This window comes from Channa argus, chromosome 6 (assembly GCF_033026475.1).
Source record: "Channa argus isolate prfri chromosome 6, Channa argus male v1.0, whole genome shotgun sequence".
NCBI lineage: Eukaryota > Metazoa > Chordata > Actinopteri > Anabantiformes > Channidae > Channa > Channa argus.
In genome coordinates, this window is record NC_090202.1 from 1,295,489 (window position 1) to 1,316,928 (window position 21,440).

Genomic DNA, 21,440 nt, shown 5'->3' on the forward strand with positions numbered 1-21,440 from the left:
TTTTCCCAGGCACTGGCATAGTTCTACTAGTAACATGTGTTCATGAACTGAGGGAGCATGGTTATCAAATTTAGTAAACCAGATGAGTAATAGCTGTAGTTTTTGCTGTTCAGGTGAATACAGAGAAACTCTAAGCTGTGAAAAATGTCACATTGGTTGGAAGAATTAAGCTTGTAGACGGGCGCCACAGGGCGACTTTGCTGCAGGAAGGTAGAGCGGTTGTCCACCAGTCTCAGTTGTTGGTTCAATCCCCAGCAAGTGTCCTTGAGCAAGACACTGAACCCCAACTTAGTTGCTCCCGGTGAGTGTTGGTCAGCTGCATAGCAGCTCCCCCATCAGTTTATGAGCGTTTGTGAGTGTGAATGGGTGAATAAGAAGCAGTGTAAAGCACTTTGAGTACCAATAGGTAGAAAAGCGCAGACTATTTAAATGTAGCATATTTCTCTTTAAACAATTTAAATTTTTTCATGGGAGTCCAGAGTAGTTCAAACTAAGTTTTTAAATTGTAATATACTACATTGCTGTTAGTAACACCTGCAAACAATTCATTTAGTTGTTTTAAGGTAATGATTTGTTAAGGTTTAGTTTTAATGTGGACCCAAGAGCAACAAGGCGAGAGCTTTATTCAAAGTCTAACACACACACACACACACACACACACACGCTCTAAACCAAAGTACTCTAGAAAATAAGTCAAATCCTCACCCGACAAAAACGCACATAAAAGGAAAAGATTAACAAAGTGTAAACCAAAATCAAATCTCGAACCAAACACAGGAAACCGAGTCCACAAGAATCTTGAGTTGGGTAAACCAAGAAACAGCATGTTGCACGGATGACAGTCCATGAACAAAGACAACGATCCAACACTGAACCAAGGGGAGAGCTGGGTTTAAAAAGGGCACCGGAACAGGTGAAAGCAATTGAGAAAGGTGATGACGGGTGAAGCTGGAGACAAAACAAAACAAAATAAAAGTCCGGGGCAGGAAGTGAACAAGAGTGTCGGCTCATGACAGGGTTTGCATGTTTTTGTTTTTCAAGCAAGGTTAACTAATCAGAACTTCCACCATCCGATATGCTGGTACAGTTAACAATACAATGTATTTCATGCAGGCTGACTTTTAAACTCGTCTGCGTTGTTTTGACAGGTCTAACAGTCTAACATGAGTATATGACTCATTTAGTTTTAAGAACAACCTTTCATTGACATTTGAGCACATGTACATATTGCAAATAGATGTTACAATGAAATTCTTTCTCTGCATTTAACCCATCCCCCTGGGGGGAGCCATGAGCATCCAGAGGGAGGTGCCTCAGGAGCTAGTGCTGAGTGTCCCGCTCAGGGACACACCTGGTGGGTAGGCTGGGATTTGATGGTGCAACGTCTGCATCCCATCCTGCTGCAGTACCCATTAAGCAACCTGACATCCTGATCAAAACCATACGGACTGTAACTGGGGAACTGTATTTTCATCCAGAGTGGGGATCAAATGGTCTTTATTGTCAATACGTCAATGTGTCCACTTCCACTCTGTATAACCCATCCGCCTCCTTCCACGAGCGACCCTAACCCTCTGTGATCTAAACTCTGTTATATAGAATTAAATGTCAAAACAGACACACAGTTCCATTTGAAGGACACTTTGGAACTTCCATTGTTTGTGTGTGTGTGTGTGTGTGTGTGTGTGTGTGTGTGTGTGTGTGTGTGTGTGTGTGTGTGTGTGTGTGTGTGTGTGTGTGTGTGTGCGTGCTTGTACATGTGTCTGCTTCCACGGTTTGCTCTAATGTAAAGGTCAGCCAAGCCCCCATAGATTTGCTTGTATTTTTACTCACATGGTGACTCCGATGGGGGCTGGCATTAAAATCCTCAATTTGATTCCGCTTGCTTTGTTTGGCGAGAAGCTGCAAACAGTTGTGTGTGATGTGTGTCTGTCTGTCTGTGAGTATTCTTCTATGTGTGCCTTACAAATCTTAATAAGTGTGAGATTCCATCCCAACACCTTGATAATTTTTACTAGCACTTATTACACACCTCCAATTGGAAATTGCATGTTGTCATTGAGAGACAGGTAGAAAGTAACAGCTGACATAGAAATAAGTTAGAAGAGAAGCGGAATTTTTTTTTTTACTATGTGACCCAGGGAGACTCCAGCCTGCAGTGGTTTACTGTGTGTTAAAAACAAAGCTGGCGGGTAGGAGACAGTGTGGGCCTGTTGAGACTGGTCATCTGATAGATTGGAGTTTCCCTTTATCCTCTCGTTGTATTTTCCTTTCTGTCTCCTAGTACCTGACAGATCGAAGTTAGTATCACGAAATTTCAGAAACATATCTAATTTTGATTTCTGACCAATTTTCCTACTATGAATAAGTCTTGTGTAAAAGCCATGTGTAAAAGTTACATCACTGGACTTGTCCAGGGTACAGCCTGGACAAGTCCATAGGCTTTTTCAGGGCCATCACAGAGAGACACATAGACAGACAACCATTCATACTAACATTCACTCCTACGGGTAATTTAGATTAACCAAGTAACTGAACCCATGCAAACTCCACATAAAGGCCGCAGCCAGGATTCAAACCAAGGACCTCATAGCATTGAGACAGCAGACAAAGAAAGCAAGCTAATGCAAACATGATGGTTCTGAAAACTTACGGTGTTACATCATACAGACGATTTGCAGCACATAATGAGATACAATGTGATACAGCAGCTAGTATCCAGGCTTTGTTGGCAATTAGCTCCATGGCAACTATACATAAGACTGGACATAAGGCTGTGGTTGACTACTTTGTAAATAATTACAAACTGAGGGACATTATGACTGGTGATTACACATTTAATAAAAGTAATTAAATTAAATTTAGGGCCTTGGTATTATTGTTTGAACAGTTGTGTATTAATTGCAAGCTTAAGTTCCTTATTTTATATATATATCAAGTTTTAATAACTGATTAATTGGTCCCAGAAAGGTGCAAGACATGTGAAGGAGTTGGAAGGAAAGCTATGGTTTATTAAATATAAGTGTAGTGATTGGACCCCCCCCCCACCCCCGCCTATTTTTCTCCGCCGGAGAAAGACGCGACCTTCCCACCAACATGGCTTCAGGGGAACTGGAGGCAGGAGACGTCATAGACTCGAATAAGGGGGAATTGGTGGGCACCAGGGAGCATGACTGAGAACTAGTGGTTCTAACTGTAGAGTGTCTCACTCGCATTCCGTGATCCGAAGTACACATGTCTATCAGGGCCTTTAGTGAGTCAGGGACCCGGAAGGTGAACTCTTTCAACCAGTGCAGCTTCATTCCAGGAAAAATTCACCATTATGGTTCTGAACTCAATTACGTAATCACCCATGGTCCCATTTCCCTGTGAGAGTCTGGAGAGGTGGCAAGATATGCTTCCCACTCAGACTTCATAGGCCTAAAGACCCTGAGAAGTTTGAGGTAGATATGTACCTTCTTTCCCACTCAGCCAAACCCCACACACCAGCTCGCCCTGGTGGGAAAAACTGAAGGTCCCATCTCAAATTGCAACCTGCATTTACCTAGAAAGGGTCGGCAAGTCTTGGAGTCCCTAGAATACAACTCACCTTTCTGCACCCAGAAAGGTGCAGGACAAGCGAAGGAGCTGGAAGGCAAGGTATAGTTTATTGAATATAAGTATAGTGATGAGACATGTGGACTGACAGAGTGGCGAGAGGTGTTGCAGTACAGGGGACCGGAGGACCAGGTACTGCCATGGAGGATCTAAGAAAGAGAGAGAACGTGAGTGACAGCTTAAACGTCAAAGTGGTAAATTATGATGACGGAACTCGTATGAGGGAATGTGTGGTGGGTGAAGCCAGAGCACGGGGAGGGGAGGGATCCGATACAGGTGAGTGGACGGGGAAAAGAGGAGACCTAAGAGCTGCTGAAACTATCAGGACAAAAGAAGACAACGAAGACAACCACAAGGTAACAACTAAAATTCAAAGTAACGACCAAGATAGAAATTAGCAACTAAAAGTATCTGAAGAGAAAAGGTATCAACGGAATAGCTCAGTCTTCAGTCTTGAGTCAAATAATCTTCACATTTTTTATTTATTTTTTTTTATTTTTTTTCCATTCGGTTTATCTGGTGAGTTCAGGGTCGCCACAGTGGATCATTGTCCGCATGATTTGGCACAGTTTTTACAGTGCCAAATCAGTCCTTCCCCAATTTCTACTTGGACCAGCACTGTACAGCTGGGGATGGGAATGGGCTGTTAAACCACTGACCCTGTGGTCCGTGGATGACTGCTTTACCAACTGAGCTATAGTGTAAATTCATCTTCTAATTAATAGTCCAAAATACACAAAAGCAAAGTTGCGTAAAAAGTCTTGTGCAGATGTAAAGGCTAACAGAGCAGAGCAGAAGTTCTCCGCGGAGATTCAGGATACACTCAAAAAAACAGAGAGTAACTCGGAGAGGAGAGAATCAGAGCTCACCGGAAAAAACAGGTAACCAGGGCATGTGAAGGGGAGGAGACAGGTTTAGAGTTGGTGCTGATCAGGCAGAACTGTGCAGAGGGAGAGACAGAGGGAGATCAGAGCAGAGAGGAGAGATAGTGATGATCACCAGGGCAACACAGACCAGGGTCACAGCAGTGACAATATATTTGGCCACTGACAGAAGTGAAAAGTTGTGTGCCCACCAAAAGTTTGGGCCCTCGTTTTGCAATGCCAAAAAATAAACCCCCTTAAACTTCTTGTAAAGACGTTGTACAGCGCACAGCTACTGCCCCAAAAAACCTGGAAGTAGAACCACTTCTAACTACCAATGGGCCCATATACAGTATGATTTAGGACTGGGGCCCCACGGAGTCTAGAGTTGCCACTGCCCATTGGTGCTGATATCCTGTGTTGGTGGGTAGTGCAGTTTGAGCTGGACTTACAGCCATCGTATGTCGACTGTGGTGCAGGAAGGTAGAGCGGTTGTCCACCAGTCTCACAGTTGTTGGTGTGATCCCCGGCTCCTCCGGTCACATTTCAAAGTGTCCTTGAGCAAGACACTGAACCCCAACTTAGTTGCTCCCGGTGAGTGTTCACCGGTGTAAGTGTGTGTGTGATTGTGAGTGTGAATGGGTGAATAAGAAGCAGTGTAAAGTGCTTTGACTGCAAATTGGTAGAAAAGCACTAAATAAGTGCATTTGAAAAGGTTTTACGCTACTGAAAGATTTGATTTGTACTTTTGCAACTGTGCATGTCTGCATGGAGTTGGGTTTGCACTGTCTCGTACAATCTGAACAGAAATTAACTCACCAAATCATGTACATGCATGTAAAGCTAGTTTGGTCAATTATTCCTCAGAAGAAAAACAACAGACCTCTATTTTATGTCAGCACAAGTCACATAAACACATTTATTATTATTCTTATATTGAGTTATATGTTTTCCAGGACTAAGTGTTCTGCTACTACTAATTAAGCTCCTCCTTTGTTCCCAACAATGAGCTGTCACCGCTACTGGTCACAGTCAGTAACATTTTATTTGTTTGTGCTCTGTGCTGATCCACTTGCATGATTGGTTGCCTGCAGGGTGGAATGTGATTGGCTGCTTAGTTCCATACATCAATCAATATCATGCTGGCAAGTTGGATGTATTTGGTGGATCACTTTGCTACTTATAATTTACTAATCTATTGGTTGTTTGACTTTATGTTGGTAGAGATTCTCTGTTTGCACTTTTGTAATAGTCTTTTTAAATTTTGTCAAGTTAGATTTGTTTTCTATTTTTAAGAAAAGGCCAGTTCATTGCTTTGAAAGATGCCATGTGTATTAGTCATTATACAATGTACAGTAGGTGCATTGCTTAAACTCTGTCAGACTCGTATTTTCAAAAGTTTTGGGACAGTAGGACCAATTCAGTCATGTTTTTCCTGGACATGAGATACAAATTTCAACTTATAGTTGCGGGTCTTCAATCCTAGATATGTTATAAAACATAGATCATAGCACCGTTTGTATGAGATCAACAAAATTTAAAGTAAGTGTTGAAACATGTGACTGACAGGTGTTTCTTGTTACTCGATCTGTGAGACTGAAGGTTCAAATACTAAATAGATATAAATAACTATCCCTGGTTTTAGCCATGGATTTGATCTCTGAAGACAGTATTTGTAGTTGTTTGGGGCAGCTATGCATCAGGAGGTAGAACAGTCGTCCCAGGGTTGTTGGTTTGATTCCCAGCTACTCTTGTCACATGTTGAAGTGCCTTTAACCACGTTGGTGCATAGCAGCTCCCCCATTGCTGTGCATGATTGGTAATGTGAATGGGTGGATGAAAAATAGTGCAAAGCCCTGGGTAACAATAAGTGCAGAATTATATAAGTGCAGAGCATTTACGATTTTGCCATTTGTTAAATAGAATAAGTCAACATGAAGATCAGAAAGCTGTCACTGGGAGGAAAGCAAGACATTTTGAAAAAAACAGCTCATGACAGAAGCATTAGAAAGAATAAAAAAACTTAAAAAAAACTTCCAATGCTCAACCTTTACAAAGCAGGAGTGGAAGTTTTACCATCCATCATTCAAAGAAAACTTTATCAGCAGAAACACTGCAAGATGCAAACCCTCATTTGCAATAACAATGAAAAAGCCATCTTGGAATTTGCGCTAAAAACTTTCTTTTGACATAAAACTCAAATCTCTTTGGTGTGAAACAAAAACCAATGAACTGAGCTGTTGTATATCACTCAGTGGTGGCAGATGTTACAAAGAACCACGATGGCCAGAAAATATGTATTATATATTAAAATTATATCAAATTTTTAATATTAACAAATCTGAGGAAGTTATTATTTGAACATAACGACATTGCACAGGCGGATCACAATAATTGTTTGGTAAAGACCTACTGAATGATTAATAATGACTAAGCCACATCATACATCATATCAGAGCCTGCATACATGTGTTCTTCCCTCATCAACTAATCTATTTGATTTTAATAGATTTTACTGATTTTATATTTTACTAGACAGTTGCAATATTCAAAATACTACTACTTGGGGGGTTAAGTTTATCATTCAAAGACACTTTGACAAAGAACACGTCCAAGGACATTTGGTCAAGACAAAATGGCCAGAGCAGGATCAAACCACTGACCCTGCAGTTTGTGGACAACTGCTTTCACAAATGAGCCACAGCTGACAGAAACAAAGATTTTTCTGTTTCTCAGAAATTATGAATTTAGATTTTCATAGAAACATGTGACACTATGCTGAAGTTTTCTGGCCAGGAGTGGTCACACTTGGATGGATGGGGTCAACGGTGGATCATGCCACTCACATAGCACATAGTAGATTAACCCTCTCATATCTTAAATGACATCATTGTTTATCCAAAAAACGATTTGCAGAATATTGACTTTCTACATTATGCACATTTATTACAAAACCTCTTTCTAGCTTCTCCTTTCTCTCCCTCTTGGTGACATGTTTTGCATTCTTTCATTTTGTTATTCCTACTCATCCCCCTTTTCCTCTTCGATACCACCTATCGTGGCGCTTCTATGTTAGCTGTTGGGCTCGCTGAGAAATTGCTTCTGACAGCGGATTTGTTGGATGTCAGATGTGGAACTGAGTGGAGGTGGAGAGGAGGGGAAGGGGGGGAGGGGGTGGTGTGGAAATGGCTGGCAAAAGATTCTGTTTAGTTTTTTTCTGTTGTGTTGTTACTTCTACCTGTCTTTGCAGTGGTCCACCAGTAACAAGTGACACATAAGTCACCTAAAAATATCAAACCTCGAACCTAAATGAAGATATGTTCCCAATGCACATGCTTCCATCTTTTCAGTCAAATCAAACACCTAAGGCTAAGAATACATGTGCCCATCATCATGACCTTGTTTACACTATGTTGATTTGGAGCATCAGTTGTGCAAGTTAGGAGAAATTAAAGCTTTATGCATTTGAGAAGCAATCTTGCAAATGACCAGTGGGGCAGAATCACTTTAGCACCACGTTTGCATAAAGGATCGAAGAGGAAGAGTTTTGAGCCTCATTTGAGTCACTACACTTTTGGGAATCATTGTAAGAACAATGGCAGCTTTGTCATTAACATTGTCTCTGCTCTGATGTGAACAGTATTGTAACACTGTGTTGAGTGTTGCAAAGTGGATTTTCATGAGGAAGAGATTGTGTGTTTTTTCACAGTGATTAATAGGCTGCAACTTAATGGACAACTTTTTAAATCCTCCAGACTCACACAAAGTCCACCAGGAAGTGTGTGAATGATGATGGATATTACACTACCACAGCAAAAGCATGTGTATCTCCACCCCAGTCGAGATTTGGGGGTTGATAGTAGTTTAACAGCCCAACAGCCTCAACAAAATACACTTTGGAGGAACACTGTTCATTTAAGAAGCACTGCTCAGGAGGCTTTTGGTGACACATCACCTTGGTTGAACATGTTTGGCTTTTACTCTAATTTGTTAGCCATCTGTATGAGCTGCTGACACTGTGCTTCACAGAGATAATGGAGATGCTTACTCTTGTGGCAGTAATGAAAAGCAGCTTTTACTTCACTTTAGGGACAACATTTCCAGGATGGGTGATACACACAACTCCAGTGTTTGACAAGTCACAGCAGCAATGAACAGGTGTATTTAATTTACCATTAATGATGGCTGCATTCCATTTAGTGAAAGTACTGGTGTCTGTGGTGGTTCTTCTTCTTCTTCTTCTTTTCGGCTGTTCCCTTTCAGATGTCTCCACAGCGAATCATGTGCCTCCATCTAACTCTGTCCTCTGCATCCTCTTCACTCACACCAACTAACTTCATGTCTTCCCTCACTACATCCATAAATCTCCTCTTTGCTCTTCCTCTAGACCTCCTGCCTGGCAGCTCCAACCTCAGCGTCCTTCTACCGATATATTCACAGTTTCTCCTCTGAACACGTCCAAATCACCTCAATCTGGCCTCTCTGACTTTATCTCCAAAACATCTAACATGAGCTGTGCCTCTGATGTCCTCATTCCTGATCCTGTCCATCCTCGTCACTCCCAAAGAGAACCTCAACATCTTAAGCTCTGCTACCTCCAGCTCTGCCTCCTGTCTTTTCTTCAGTGCCACTGTCTCTAAGCCGAACAACATGTCTGGTCTCACCATCGTCTTGAACATCTTTCCTTTCATTCTCGCTGATGATCTTTTATCACACAACACACTCTGACACTTTTCACCACCCGTTCCAACCTGCCTGCACTCACCTCTTCACGTCTTTTCCACAGTCTCCGTTGCTCTTAACCATTGACCCTAACTACTTAAAGTCCTGCACCTTCTTCACCTCTGCTCCCTGTAACCTCACTGTTCCACCTGGGTCCCTCTCATTGACACACATGTATTCTGTCTTACTGCGGCTAAGCTTCATTCCTCTTATTTTCCAGAGCAGACCTCCACCTCTCTAGACTTTCCTCCACCTGCTCCCTGCTCTCACTACAAATCACAATGTCATCTGCAAACATCATAGTCCATGGAGATTCTTGTCTAACCTCATCTGTCAGTCCGTCCATCACCAGAGCAAACAAGAAGGGGCTCAGAGCTGATCCTTGATGCAGACCCACCTCCACCTTGAACTCCTCTGTCACACCTACAGCACCTCACCACTGTCTTACAGCTCTCATACATGTCGTGCAGCACTCTAACATACTTCTCTGCCGCTCCAGACGTCCTCATACAATACCACAGCTCCTCTCTCGGCACCCTGTCATACATGTATGTAGTTTCCACAGCTCTGCTCATCTCCCTTGTTCTTAAAAATGGGCACCAGTACACTTCTCCTCCAGTCCTCCGCATCCTCTCACTCTCCAAGATCTTGTTAAACAAACTAGTCAGAAACTCTACTGCCACCTCTCCTAGACACTTCCATACCTCCACAGGTTTGTCATCAGGACCAACTGCCTTTCCACTCTTCATCCTCTTCAACATCCTCCTCACTTCACTCTTACTAATCTTTGCTACTTCCTGCTCCACACCAGTCACCTCTTCTACTCTTCGTTCCCTTTCATTTTCCTCATTCATCAACTCTTCTAAGTTCTCCTTCCATCTTCCCATCACACTCCTGGCACCTGTCAATACATTTCCATCCTTATCTTTAATCACACTAACCTGCTGCACATCCTTCCCATCTCTATCTCTTTGTCTGGCCAACCTGTACAAATCCACCTCTCCCTCTTTAGTGTCCAACCTAACATACAAGTCCTCATATGCTCTTTGTTTGGCCTTTGCCACCTCTACCTTCACCTTACGCTGTATCGCCCTGTAGTCCTGTCTACTCTCTTCAGTCCTCTCAGTGTCCCACTTGTTCTTAGCTAACCTCTTTCTCTGTATATGTTCCTGAACTTCCTTGTTCCACCACCAAGTCTCCTTGTCCGCTTTCCTCTTTCCAGATGACACACCGAGTACCCTCCTACCTGTCTCCCTGATCACATTAGCTGTAGTGGTCCAGTCATCTGGAATCACCTACAAACCACCCAGAGTCTGTCTCAGCTCCTCCCTGAAAACTACACAACATTCTTCCTTTTTCAACTTCCACCACTTCGTGCTCTGCTCTGCCTTTGTCCTCTTCATCTTCCTCACCACCAGAGTCTTTTACACACCACCATCCTGTGTTGTCTGGCTACACTCTCCCCTACCAACACTTTACAGTCACTGATCTCTTTCAGATTACAACGTCTACACAAGATGTCGTCCACCTGAGTGTTTCTACCTCCACTCTTATATGTCACCGTATGTTCCTGCCTCTTCTGAAAGAAAGTGTTCACTACAGCCATTTGCATCCTCTTTGCAAAGTCAACCACCATCTGTCCTTCTGCGTTCATGTCCTGAAAACCAAATCTGCCCATCACAGTCTCATCACCTCTGTTCCTTTCACCTAAATGTCCATTGAAATCTGCACCAATCACCACTCTCTCACCTCTGGAGATGCTATGAATCACTTCATCTAACTCAATCCAGAATTTCTCCTTCTCTTCTAACTCACATCCTACCTGTGGGGCATAACCACTCACAACATTGAACATCACCCCTTTAATTTCCAGCTTAGGACTCATCAACCTGTCTGATACCTGTCTGATACTTTTCACCTCTAGAACATTCCTCACAAACTCCTCTTTCAGTATAACTCCTACTCCATTTCTCTTCCTATCTGACCCATGGTAGAACAACTTGCTCCTAAGCTTCTAGCCTTGCTACCTTTCCACCTGGTCTCCTGGACACACAGTATGTCCACCTTCCTTCTCTGCATCATGTCATAGTCCCAACATTCAAAGTCCCTACTGTCAGTCCTACATTCTTAGCTTTCCTCTTCTCTCTCTGCCTACGAACACACCTTCCCCCTCTTCTTCTTCGTCTTCGACCAACACTAGTCCAATTTCCACCGGTACCCTGTAGGTCAACAGCACCGGTGGTGTTCGTTGTTAACCCGGGCCCCAACTGATCCAATATGAAAGTCATTGTCATTATTTGCATTTTTAATTTGGCATGTTTTAATTCAGATGCCCTTCCTGCCACAACTCTCTGCATTTATCCAGAGTTGGGACTGGCACAAGAAGACACTGGGTTGTGCCCCCTTGGGGTTGCATTAGGTGTCTGTGGTGGTTAAATAATAATAAAAAGCAACAACACTGTGTTCCCACATCTTTTGTGGGAACACAGTGTTGAAATGACAGGGAATTGGATATAGTTTAAAGCTTCTGCTTTTATACTATATAAAGCTGTGTTGGAGCTTGATGTCCCGTTTGCAACATCACTGTTCAAACTTAAAAAGACAGGATTGAAAGAAGTAATTTCTTTCACAGGTGAGTCTTCTGTGTTTGCTTAGAAAAAGGCACAGCAATTTGTTGGGCTGTTGATCTCTCTCCATTAGAGCAGTTGGGTCCATGCTTGTATCAAATTTGAAGGAATTTTATTACGATGTTATAGAAATATAACATTCACAAGAACAGCACAAACATACATACAGAGGGATGGACAGACAACCTGAAAACATGATGCCTTAAGTGAGCAACTGTAGTAAGTAACTGTTTTCAGTGTGGAGGCATCACATTAGCCTAAAAACAATGTTATGGTAACTTAAGGCTGTGCTGAATGCTTGTTTCCGAGTATCGTCTTGTGAGATTTCTCCGTGGAGGCTCTGTCCTGATTTTCGGCATCTCCACAGTAGGTTAGTGCTGCTGCCACAGCAGCTCAGTACAGGAGTTCTACTAACCTCTGCACCATCTCCATCAAAATACAAAAAAAGTCAAAGTTGTTGAGGTAACCAATTGTAATCACTGTAGCAGGTACAAGTGAGGTAACTTCACATTGTACATAGTTAGCACTGTGTACTGCCATACATTTGCCATTCACCTCTTTGATGATAATATAGTACTTTATATAACTACAGTGGAAGTCTACATATGGTGCTGCTCTAACACATCACCTGGAATTTGTAGTAGAACACATTGGACTGAAAATGTTTGTGTGCATGCACAGTTCTTAGTTGGCTGACATAACTGAGAATGTGCCCTGCACATGCACACTGTGCTGTAGACTCTTACACAACAGTTTGTGTAATAGATGTTACCTCTGGACCAATTGTTCTACCAATCCTTCCCCATTTATATGATCCAAAACACTAGAGCCAGGGATGCACACACACTCTTTCGGACCTTTCATTTTTAATTGCTCTACAGAAACATATTTCCTTTCTGGAGACATGGCTTCCCATTGTCTTACCATTCCAAAGACACTCTGTAAAATCTACTCCGTCTACATGAGCAACCATGATTAAAAGAGCATATTCTGTTTAAAAAGTGCCCCTGTCTTTACAAAGTTGTACAAATCAACAACATTTGCCACACACCTTCACCTAATAGCTTAATCAAAACCTCGCACACAGCCTGTTCTGACTCTCTGTCAGACTCTGTCAGACTCTCGACCTGCTGGTTTATCTCTGTCTTTCTCAAACACCTTTGTCCCTCTCCTGGGTGAAGATCAACATTTACACTCCCCCCTTCTTAGAGCACATATTTCCATGGACTCAGAAATGTGCCAGAAGTCAGCTGAACCATTCTTATAGAGGCCTAGTATTAATGCTAAAAATGACTGAGCCCTAGGACAGGATGGATTCCTGTCTGGGGCTGCAGTAAACAACAGCAGGTCGGACAGACAGTACTGGTATGGTCAACACAAAAGGACTGTTTTTATCCTTGGTGTTTTACTGCGTTTGTGCATGTTTCTCCTAACTATCCTGGCCTTCTTTTTCTAAATTGCACTTGTATACTGTAGTGCAAACATATAGATTAACTTGTATGCACCCTGTGGCGACTGTGGCGCAAGAGGTAGAGCGGTCATCCACCAATCTCACAGTTGTTGGTTCAATGCCCTGCTCCTCCGGTCACATGTCGACGTGTCCTGGAGCAAGACACTGAACCCCAACTTAGTTGCTTAGTTGCATAGCAGCTCCCCCATCGGTGTGTGAGTGTGTGTTTGATTGTGAGTGTGAATGGGTGAATAAGAAGCAGTGTAAAGTCTTTGAGTGCAGACCATTTCCTATTTACTTGGATCAAAGACTGAACAAACAAGCTCTAAAGAACCTCATCACATGTACAATTTTTGGAAACACATTTTTATGGCAGAGAGTTGACAGACAGGAAAACCTTAAGACTAAGGGAGAATGGACTAGTGGTGGAACAGTACAGGGGACTTTTACTCAATAATTGTAGTTAATTGCTTTTACTGTGCTTTATTCTTCTGCCCTATCATAGTACAGAGCAAACTACTGTACTTTTTACTCCATTACTGCAGTACTGCACATACTGCACAAGAGTATGAAAAGAGTGCATGAAGCTTTGGCATAAGTAAACACACAACAGTACTTTTTACATAGTTGTACATTTTGCAGCCTCTGTATATCAAGACTTCCTCAACACTGCATGTACAAGTGTTGGTTTGAAAGTCTTGAACTATCACTTTGGTCAGAGGAAGCAGATGGTTTGGGAGCTAAAAACCGATTCAAATGAATTGGTAAATGTAATGAAGTACACTAAGCTAACAAAGCACAGATGGTCAGCAAGATTAGAAAAACTGAATTGACCGAAAGCAAAATATGAATGAAATGTTTATCCAGCAACTGGCCTATACGTCTTATGTGTTGAACCTGCTTTAAAGTTAATACCATGCCTGCTGGGAAATAAATGCAAAAACTATTGAGAAATCCACTGTCATTGATCATCTGCTGTGTGTGTATTTCTCTTGAATCACAAATATTTCTGTGTGAAATGCAAATGATCAGCTAATGCTAGTGAATCATCATAATACCCTGTATTACTGCACCAATTACATTCAAGTGTTGATTTGCAAGCTTATTCTAAAACTGTGTAATAATGCTGAAAATGTTCTGCCATCAGTTGGAGCTTAAACTGGTTAGCATCTCTACTGAAACACTAATAAAGCAAGGTCATTATATACTGTACAGCAGTCTAAGATATTTATTGTTCTCTGTGGTTGTTTTGTTCTGGTTTTCCTACATTTTCAAGCAAAACATTGCAGCCCAGCTCTGAAATGTGTATCATTTTGATCGCCACAGGGCTTTTGTTGTAGCAGAACTATAAAGCTTGGTAAATGTGGGGAAGCGGACCTCTCTGTAAGGTGAAAGGCTCCATTTCCACCTCGTAATCGATAGAAATGAGTGTTTCTAGCTGTAAGCGGATCTTGCTTTTGTGAAATTATGACCAAGTGTCCCCTCCCCCCTCTGTCCTATTTCTTCCCCCTCTTCTTCTTCTTCTCTTTCTCTTGTCTTTCTCTCTACCCCTTTGTCTCTTCTGCAGGTTTTGGCTTTGTTACATTTGAAATTGAGGATGTGGTGGAGAAAGTCTGCGAGATCCATTTTCATGAAATCAATAATAAAATGGTGAGTGGCTCCCATCACATTTCAGAATGTCTGAGATAGATCTGAATTAATATTTGATTTTCCTCAGTGTAACAGTGGAAATGATGGCAGAAACTGATACTACATGGCCCAGGATGGTGGCCAGCACACATGCAAACACAAGCATTGTGGTGTTTCTGTGGTTCTGGGGACACCCACTGGCATATTGCAATCTCTAGCCTGTCACCATCTACACAGTCCCAGCTAAATGGGTCACCTCAACCTTTACCATAACCTAAGTCTAATTATCCCCTCAACCTGCGAGCACAGGCTCATATGTCCCCACAATTTAACTTGTTAACTTTAACTTGTCTGCACAGCCACAGAAAAACATGTGTACACAGGGACATACACACAAACCGGCAAATACCTGGACCTAGACAAGCACTAGTGTGACACTGAGGGGACGAGGGAGATGGAGGTCAGCTGTCTGTTCAGTGCAACCGATCACTAACCATGAAATTGTGTGTATGATACCAAAGCACGCAAAAGGGCAGAACAACCTGGCCCTACCTCTGCCCCCATGTCCAATTTCCACACCATGATGCTCTGCAAATTAGACTGGAATGGCTGACAATGACTGAAGGCTTGTCATTGTAACAGATAAAAAAAGGTCACAGGGAACATGGGGGCCCAGTAAAAGGTCCCAGGTTAGTGGATGATTACTGTTGCCAATACTCAGCTTAAGGCTTTTATTCCTCATAGTATTGTTCAGTACTTTAACATGAATTTGTTGGTTTCTTTTTGTTGTAAATAATGGGTTCAGATCATGATAATCATGAAATTCTTAAAACACAACTCAATTGTGTCCTATAGTCTGTCTGTCATCTGTGCTTGTAAAATCCCTTTACCTTTCACACTCCATATGGAAACTATTCACCATGAAATACAAAAAGTATTTAGTTTGTACCGGTCGCCTAAAACAAACAAGGGATTTGTCTTACTGCTTACTGATATCTAGTGGCTATGAGGAACATTACACTGTGACATATTTAGACCCTGCAAAGTTAGTTAGGGTGGTGGATAGCTCACACAATACAGGGCTTTCACACAGGATGCCAGAGTTTGGGTCTAGTGTGAAACAGCTATTGTCGTGCAACAGTTATATGATGCACCCTAAGTGAGGCGCAGTGTGATATTAAGGAGTAGTAATTTTTAAGGCAGACCATTGTATTTACTAACCCTAACATCTATGTTTGTGGCCTTACCTCAAACACCCCCCTGGTGTTTTGTGCTTAACCTTAACCAAACCACATATAAAGATAGAAAAAGTCCAGGTGACATGACTCCACCTTCTGATATTACTACAGTACTACCTGCCGACATTGATATTATCAAGACGTGGTAAATTGGTGAGATTTAGCAGCCATGGGAGGAAGACTGAAAGTTTGTAATGTAATATATAAGAGAGAAAGTCTTTGTAGGGAGGAGGTCATGGTGAAAGGATGGGTCCAGGACTTTAACATGAGAGACAACTAGTGGTTTCCTGTTTGATAGTGTTAACCAATGTTGCTTCTGCATGTTAACCCCAAACACAATCTTTCTTAGTTGGAACCTTCAGTAAGCCTGTATTTGTGGAGTCTAAACCAAATTACATTGCAACATATAAGATTGCAAGATGCATTATAATGATCATCTGAGCCTGCTACTGTGCCTGAGCCTACTAACAACTTAATATTCTCTTGCCTTCTGTCTCCATGTCTGTCATATTCCACCTATTAATATTCGGATGTTAAAGATGTAATAATTATTCCATTATTTTTTTGCACTGTATAATGTTTTTCTTTTTCCTCTCTGGTAATATGATAATTAATCTAATCTCAGATACTGTTGTAAAGGAATTTATTGGATTAAATTTCATGAGCATGAAGTTACAAAAGTCCTTTTCTCCCACAATGTTGAATATCATATATCTAAATATGGTTTGGATACGACATATTAAAAACCTTCTCATACATACAGCAACACGGACACATGAATTAACAGTCCACACATGGTCTTACCTCTCCTTAATTATAAGATGAGCCCATGCTGCTGACAATGTGAGCTCTTTTTCCTTTGGTCTAATTACTGTATTGTCACTGAGTCAGTATGTAACTGCCATTATCTAAACAACTCAGAGTTGCAGGCAAGGGGAGGAAGCCATGTAGCCGCTAGCTATTGATTTTCACATGATAGCACATCACATGCTTTTATTGCTTGGGGAGCTCAACAGTGCTGACCATGATTTCTTTATTTTTGTCAATATCTCCCCATAAAAAGCCTGCACCCCCAGTCCTCCTTCTATACCACTCATCGACTGGCCTGCTTTAAATTGGGCTACAGGGGAATTGCATGCATTGTTAACAACAGCAGGGGAGGGCAGGCAGAAGGACGGGGTAATAGAAAAACATAGAGAGAAGAAGAAGAAGAACTACAGACCGGAGTCCCTGCCCTCCCAGGCATTAATATTAAGTTCCAACTTGCTCAGTAAAGAAGCAGCAGGGCTTTTTGATTTGCTTTGGTTGTGTGCTGTTAGTGTAGAGGAATATAAGCCCATATTTCCCAAATGCATTGTGAAAGTCCAAATACACTGGCCTACAGCAGAACTTAGATAAAACTATAGATAGAAAAAAATTCTAGCTGATTTATTGTCCTTCTTTGTTATATCGTAGAGGCATAAGGAACCTCTTTACACTCAAAAACAGCTCAAAGCTCAGCATCATGCATATAAGGTCAATAAATGCTCATCTGAGTGATCTGAGTTGTTTTGGCTCATTCAAAATATTGAATAAAGTCATATTAATGATATATATGAATTAAACCACTTTTACAGCACTCAAGTCACCATGTGCATTAACAGACGTCACAATAAACCGTTGAGAGAATTAGGATGATGCATACACCAAGGCTCCCACAAGATACCAGTTTGGGAATCTACCCTTCCCACTTTGATCAATCAAAACCACATTCCACCTTCTTTCTACTTCTAACTGTTGGGAGCTGACTGTAGATTAAATTCCATATCGGTGAAAAAGATGCCATCTGTAACTGTCACAGAGCCTGGCCAAGTCTTCTTTAAATATTCAGTCTTCATCCAGAATGAGTGGGAGAAGAGAACCAGAGGGAACTGGCAATAGCTACTCAGAGGAATTGATGGGTAGGAAAGGCTAAAAGAAACGGGGGGAGAGTTTCAGTGGCTCAAAGCAAGGATAAGGAATCAATGGAAAATGAAATACACAATACAGATACTGAATGCAGGCAGAGCCAGAGAAACTGTGCTTGGGTATCCACTCTGTTAAACATCCATATTTGTGACAGTGCCACTATCTGACATGGTGCAGTTCAGAAACCAGAAAACAAGATTGGGAATGACAGGAGCACAGAGGTAATCCAGCCTAAATGAGTCTGTCTTCCCACGAATCTAGATCACTTATCTGTTTGTAGAACCTTGACCCACTGACTCTACCATTAGTTTATTATTCCACAAAAAAATACATTTGCATCTGTGCCAGAGCTGTTTAAATATCAGGCTCAACTACTTCTATTGTAGTACCTCACAGGTGCCTCATTTGTGTGGTTTTTTGTATCTTTAGTATTTTACAACCTTTATCTATACTACTAGCTACAGCACTTGTCCTGTAGAGGATCCCAGCTGTCATTGGGAATAAGATGGAGTACAAGCTGGACAGGTCGCCCGTCTAAAACTAGGAACATGCCTACAGTATATACTGACAAACACTGACGATGACGTTCACACCTACAGGCATCTCCAACTCACCAGCACATCTTTGGACTGTGTGAGGAAACTAGAGCACCCACACACAGGCACACGCAGTTAGCCGGTTCGAACCCAAACCTTCTTGCTGCTAGAGGACAGCACTGTACTGCCACAAACTTAACACCACTGTAATCTGTACAGTATTTTAAGGGAAATAAGGTGAATTTACAAGTCTAAAGGACCTGTAGGTGTAAGAGTAAATGTGTGAAGATGGGGGTGTCCCTGTAGCCCTGTGCAGGACATGCAGTGTGAAGAATGTTTTACATGTCATTGTTTGCGTATCAGCAGCTCTTGAAAACATCTTAGCATTGACTACTTCCGTGTCTTATTAGCTGCTGAGACCTTAGAAATGGGGCATGAACAGAGACGAGTGCACCTCATCCATCCATGAAAATAGGATAAAAAGATTTCTTCTAATATTGGACATGATAAACAGCCACAAATGCTCTTAAGTAACAGGCTCACTGTGACTGTGAAGGCAAGACTCAGGGATTTTTGCAGAGTGTATTTACATGCAGAGACATGTGTTAGACAGCCAGAAAAGATGCAGTCCACCATGTGACCTAAGCTGCAGCCTCTCTTTGGGACACGACTGACCTCACAGTCACTGCTCTAACACAGATGAGTTGTTTATGTGGGAATAAACACACAACGGGTTCATACTTTGCAAACATTTTTTAAACATGCTGTGTATTACAAATCCCACTCTGACAGTTCAGACCCATTTAGAAATCTACCTTTAAAATTATGCCCCTTAAAGTATGCGTATTAAACAGTACATGAAGAATCAAACATCCCCTTTCAGCCCTTAGAGATGACAATTCAAGCAACTTTTGAAAGTAGTTGGCAACCCTGGTTTAGACCCTTCTTCATCTTCATTTAAGCAATTTCCCCTCAGGGATTAATAAAGTATTTCTGATTCAGATTCTGATGTCCAGATAATGAGGAGTCAGTTTTGAGAGCACGTGTATCTCTGATTGTTCACACAATAATAAATTTAGGTTTCAGCTAATTCTGAAGAAAATGTTTACGCACTAAATGCTAGACACCTCACAGACAATGTAGACTCAGCAGACAAGATACATAATGCAATCACCAGACTGAGAAATAGCATTAGTTGTGGGTACAAGGCTTTTTCAATAATGTCTTTGACACAAAAGCTTGCACTCAAAAACAAGGCTTATGGAAGAGATGTAGGAGTCAAAGGGCTCTTTATTTCAATGTAGAAGTAAGGATGAACAATTGAGGTGAGGAGTAGAAGATCAGAATAAGGTGATCAAACCAAAATAAGTCGGACACCCACACAAGCACTAAGATAAATTGGCAAAATGATTTAAAGAATTGGTCTGGTATATATTCTTAGAAGAGGTGGCACAATTGCTCAACACGTACAGGACAAGCATCATCTCAGTCGATTTTGAATAAGTTTGTACGCACTGATGTACTTAATACCGTGTACCGAATAAGCAGCCAGCAAAAAGACCTATGGAAAGACAGCAGGGAGAAAATGTCAGTGTGTTTATGCGGTTGGTGTTTACTGTATTTTGGTAATATAAAAAGCAGACAGAACAAATTGAGAAGTTTTGTTAGTATCTGACTTTTGAATGCAATACTGAAAACTCAATGTGCATCAAGCTTCCAAAAAGTTCTAGTGCACATACTGATCTTTAACACGCACTACTTTTAAAGCACCTTAGGTCATGTAACGAATTTAATTCAATTCCGTTCAATTCAACTTTATTTATATAGCTAATTCACAACAAAGTCATCTTGAGGCACTTTACAGAATAAAGTCAAGATTATAAAGATGTAGAGAGAAAACCCAACAATTCCCCCTGGAGCAAGCCCTAGGCAATATATGAATTATAAATATGAATATGAAAATAAGTTTACCACGACTGGTAAAACACATCACAATCAGACAACTGACAAATTTACTAAATAAAATAAATGACACATCAATAAAATCATTAGTTAGTAAATTCTGACATGGAACTGTTTGGAGGATTTCCACAGGTTGTTTGTTGTAGATGTTCTATGTCAGAAAAGGCTCCAGCAGCCACTGTTTTAAGTTTACACTCTGATAACTAAAGTAATGCAGCTGAAGCAGACCCCAGCATACGGGTGGGAGTGTAATAAGTGACCAAATCAACAAGATATGCTGCAACAAGGTGTTAACATTTAAAGGAGCAACAGTAATGTCACATATTGAGACAAATTTATAGGATTGTTAGTCATCCATGCAGTTATATCATTGAGACACTTAATGAGGCTCCTTTGTGGAAGTATTGTTTATGACTTAGGTTCTCTGAAACACAGATACAGTACCTTCGAACAGCCTCACTTCCCCTGGCACAAAGTAGCCTCCATGTACTGTACCTGGCACTGTCTGAGCTTTGTATTTATTAGGAAGAGTTCCCCACACAGAGCTTACCAACCAGCCCTAAAGCTCTGCAACTTGCAAGTTAATGAGAAACACTCGTGTCATCACTGACACTAGCCTTTAATATTTGCACGAGCTGTTGTCAGATTGTGTCTTGTGACCAAATCAACCTAAAATTCTTGCTCAGTATTTGAGTCCTATGCAACCTGAAATGCGATGACGTTAGTCTGATCCTCGGTGTAGTTTGACCTCGGCACCCTCTTCATTCAAAACTTCCACTTTGAGTCTTTTTTTGGACTCGCACTGAGATCCTACACTGACATCTGTGTTTCCCCTAGAAAGTTTTTCAGTCAAGGTGACAAGAGGGTCA

General features: G+C 41.5%; 1 protein-coding gene across 10 annotated transcripts in view; it reads left to right on the top strand.

Annotated features, from left to right (window-relative positions):
• Positions 1-21,440, top strand: part of msi2b (musashi RNA-binding protein 2b) — a 248,973-nt gene that overhangs the window by 172,122 nt on the left and 55,411 nt on the right. For all 10 annotated transcript variants that reach the window (XM_067507483.1, XM_067507488.1, XM_067507487.1 and 7 more), the window contains exon 8: positions 14,827-14,909. In XM_067507483.1, the coding sequence (XP_067363584.1) occupies positions 14,827-14,909 (83 nt within the window). The remainder of the gene's footprint in view (positions 1-14,826; positions 14,910-21,440) is intronic.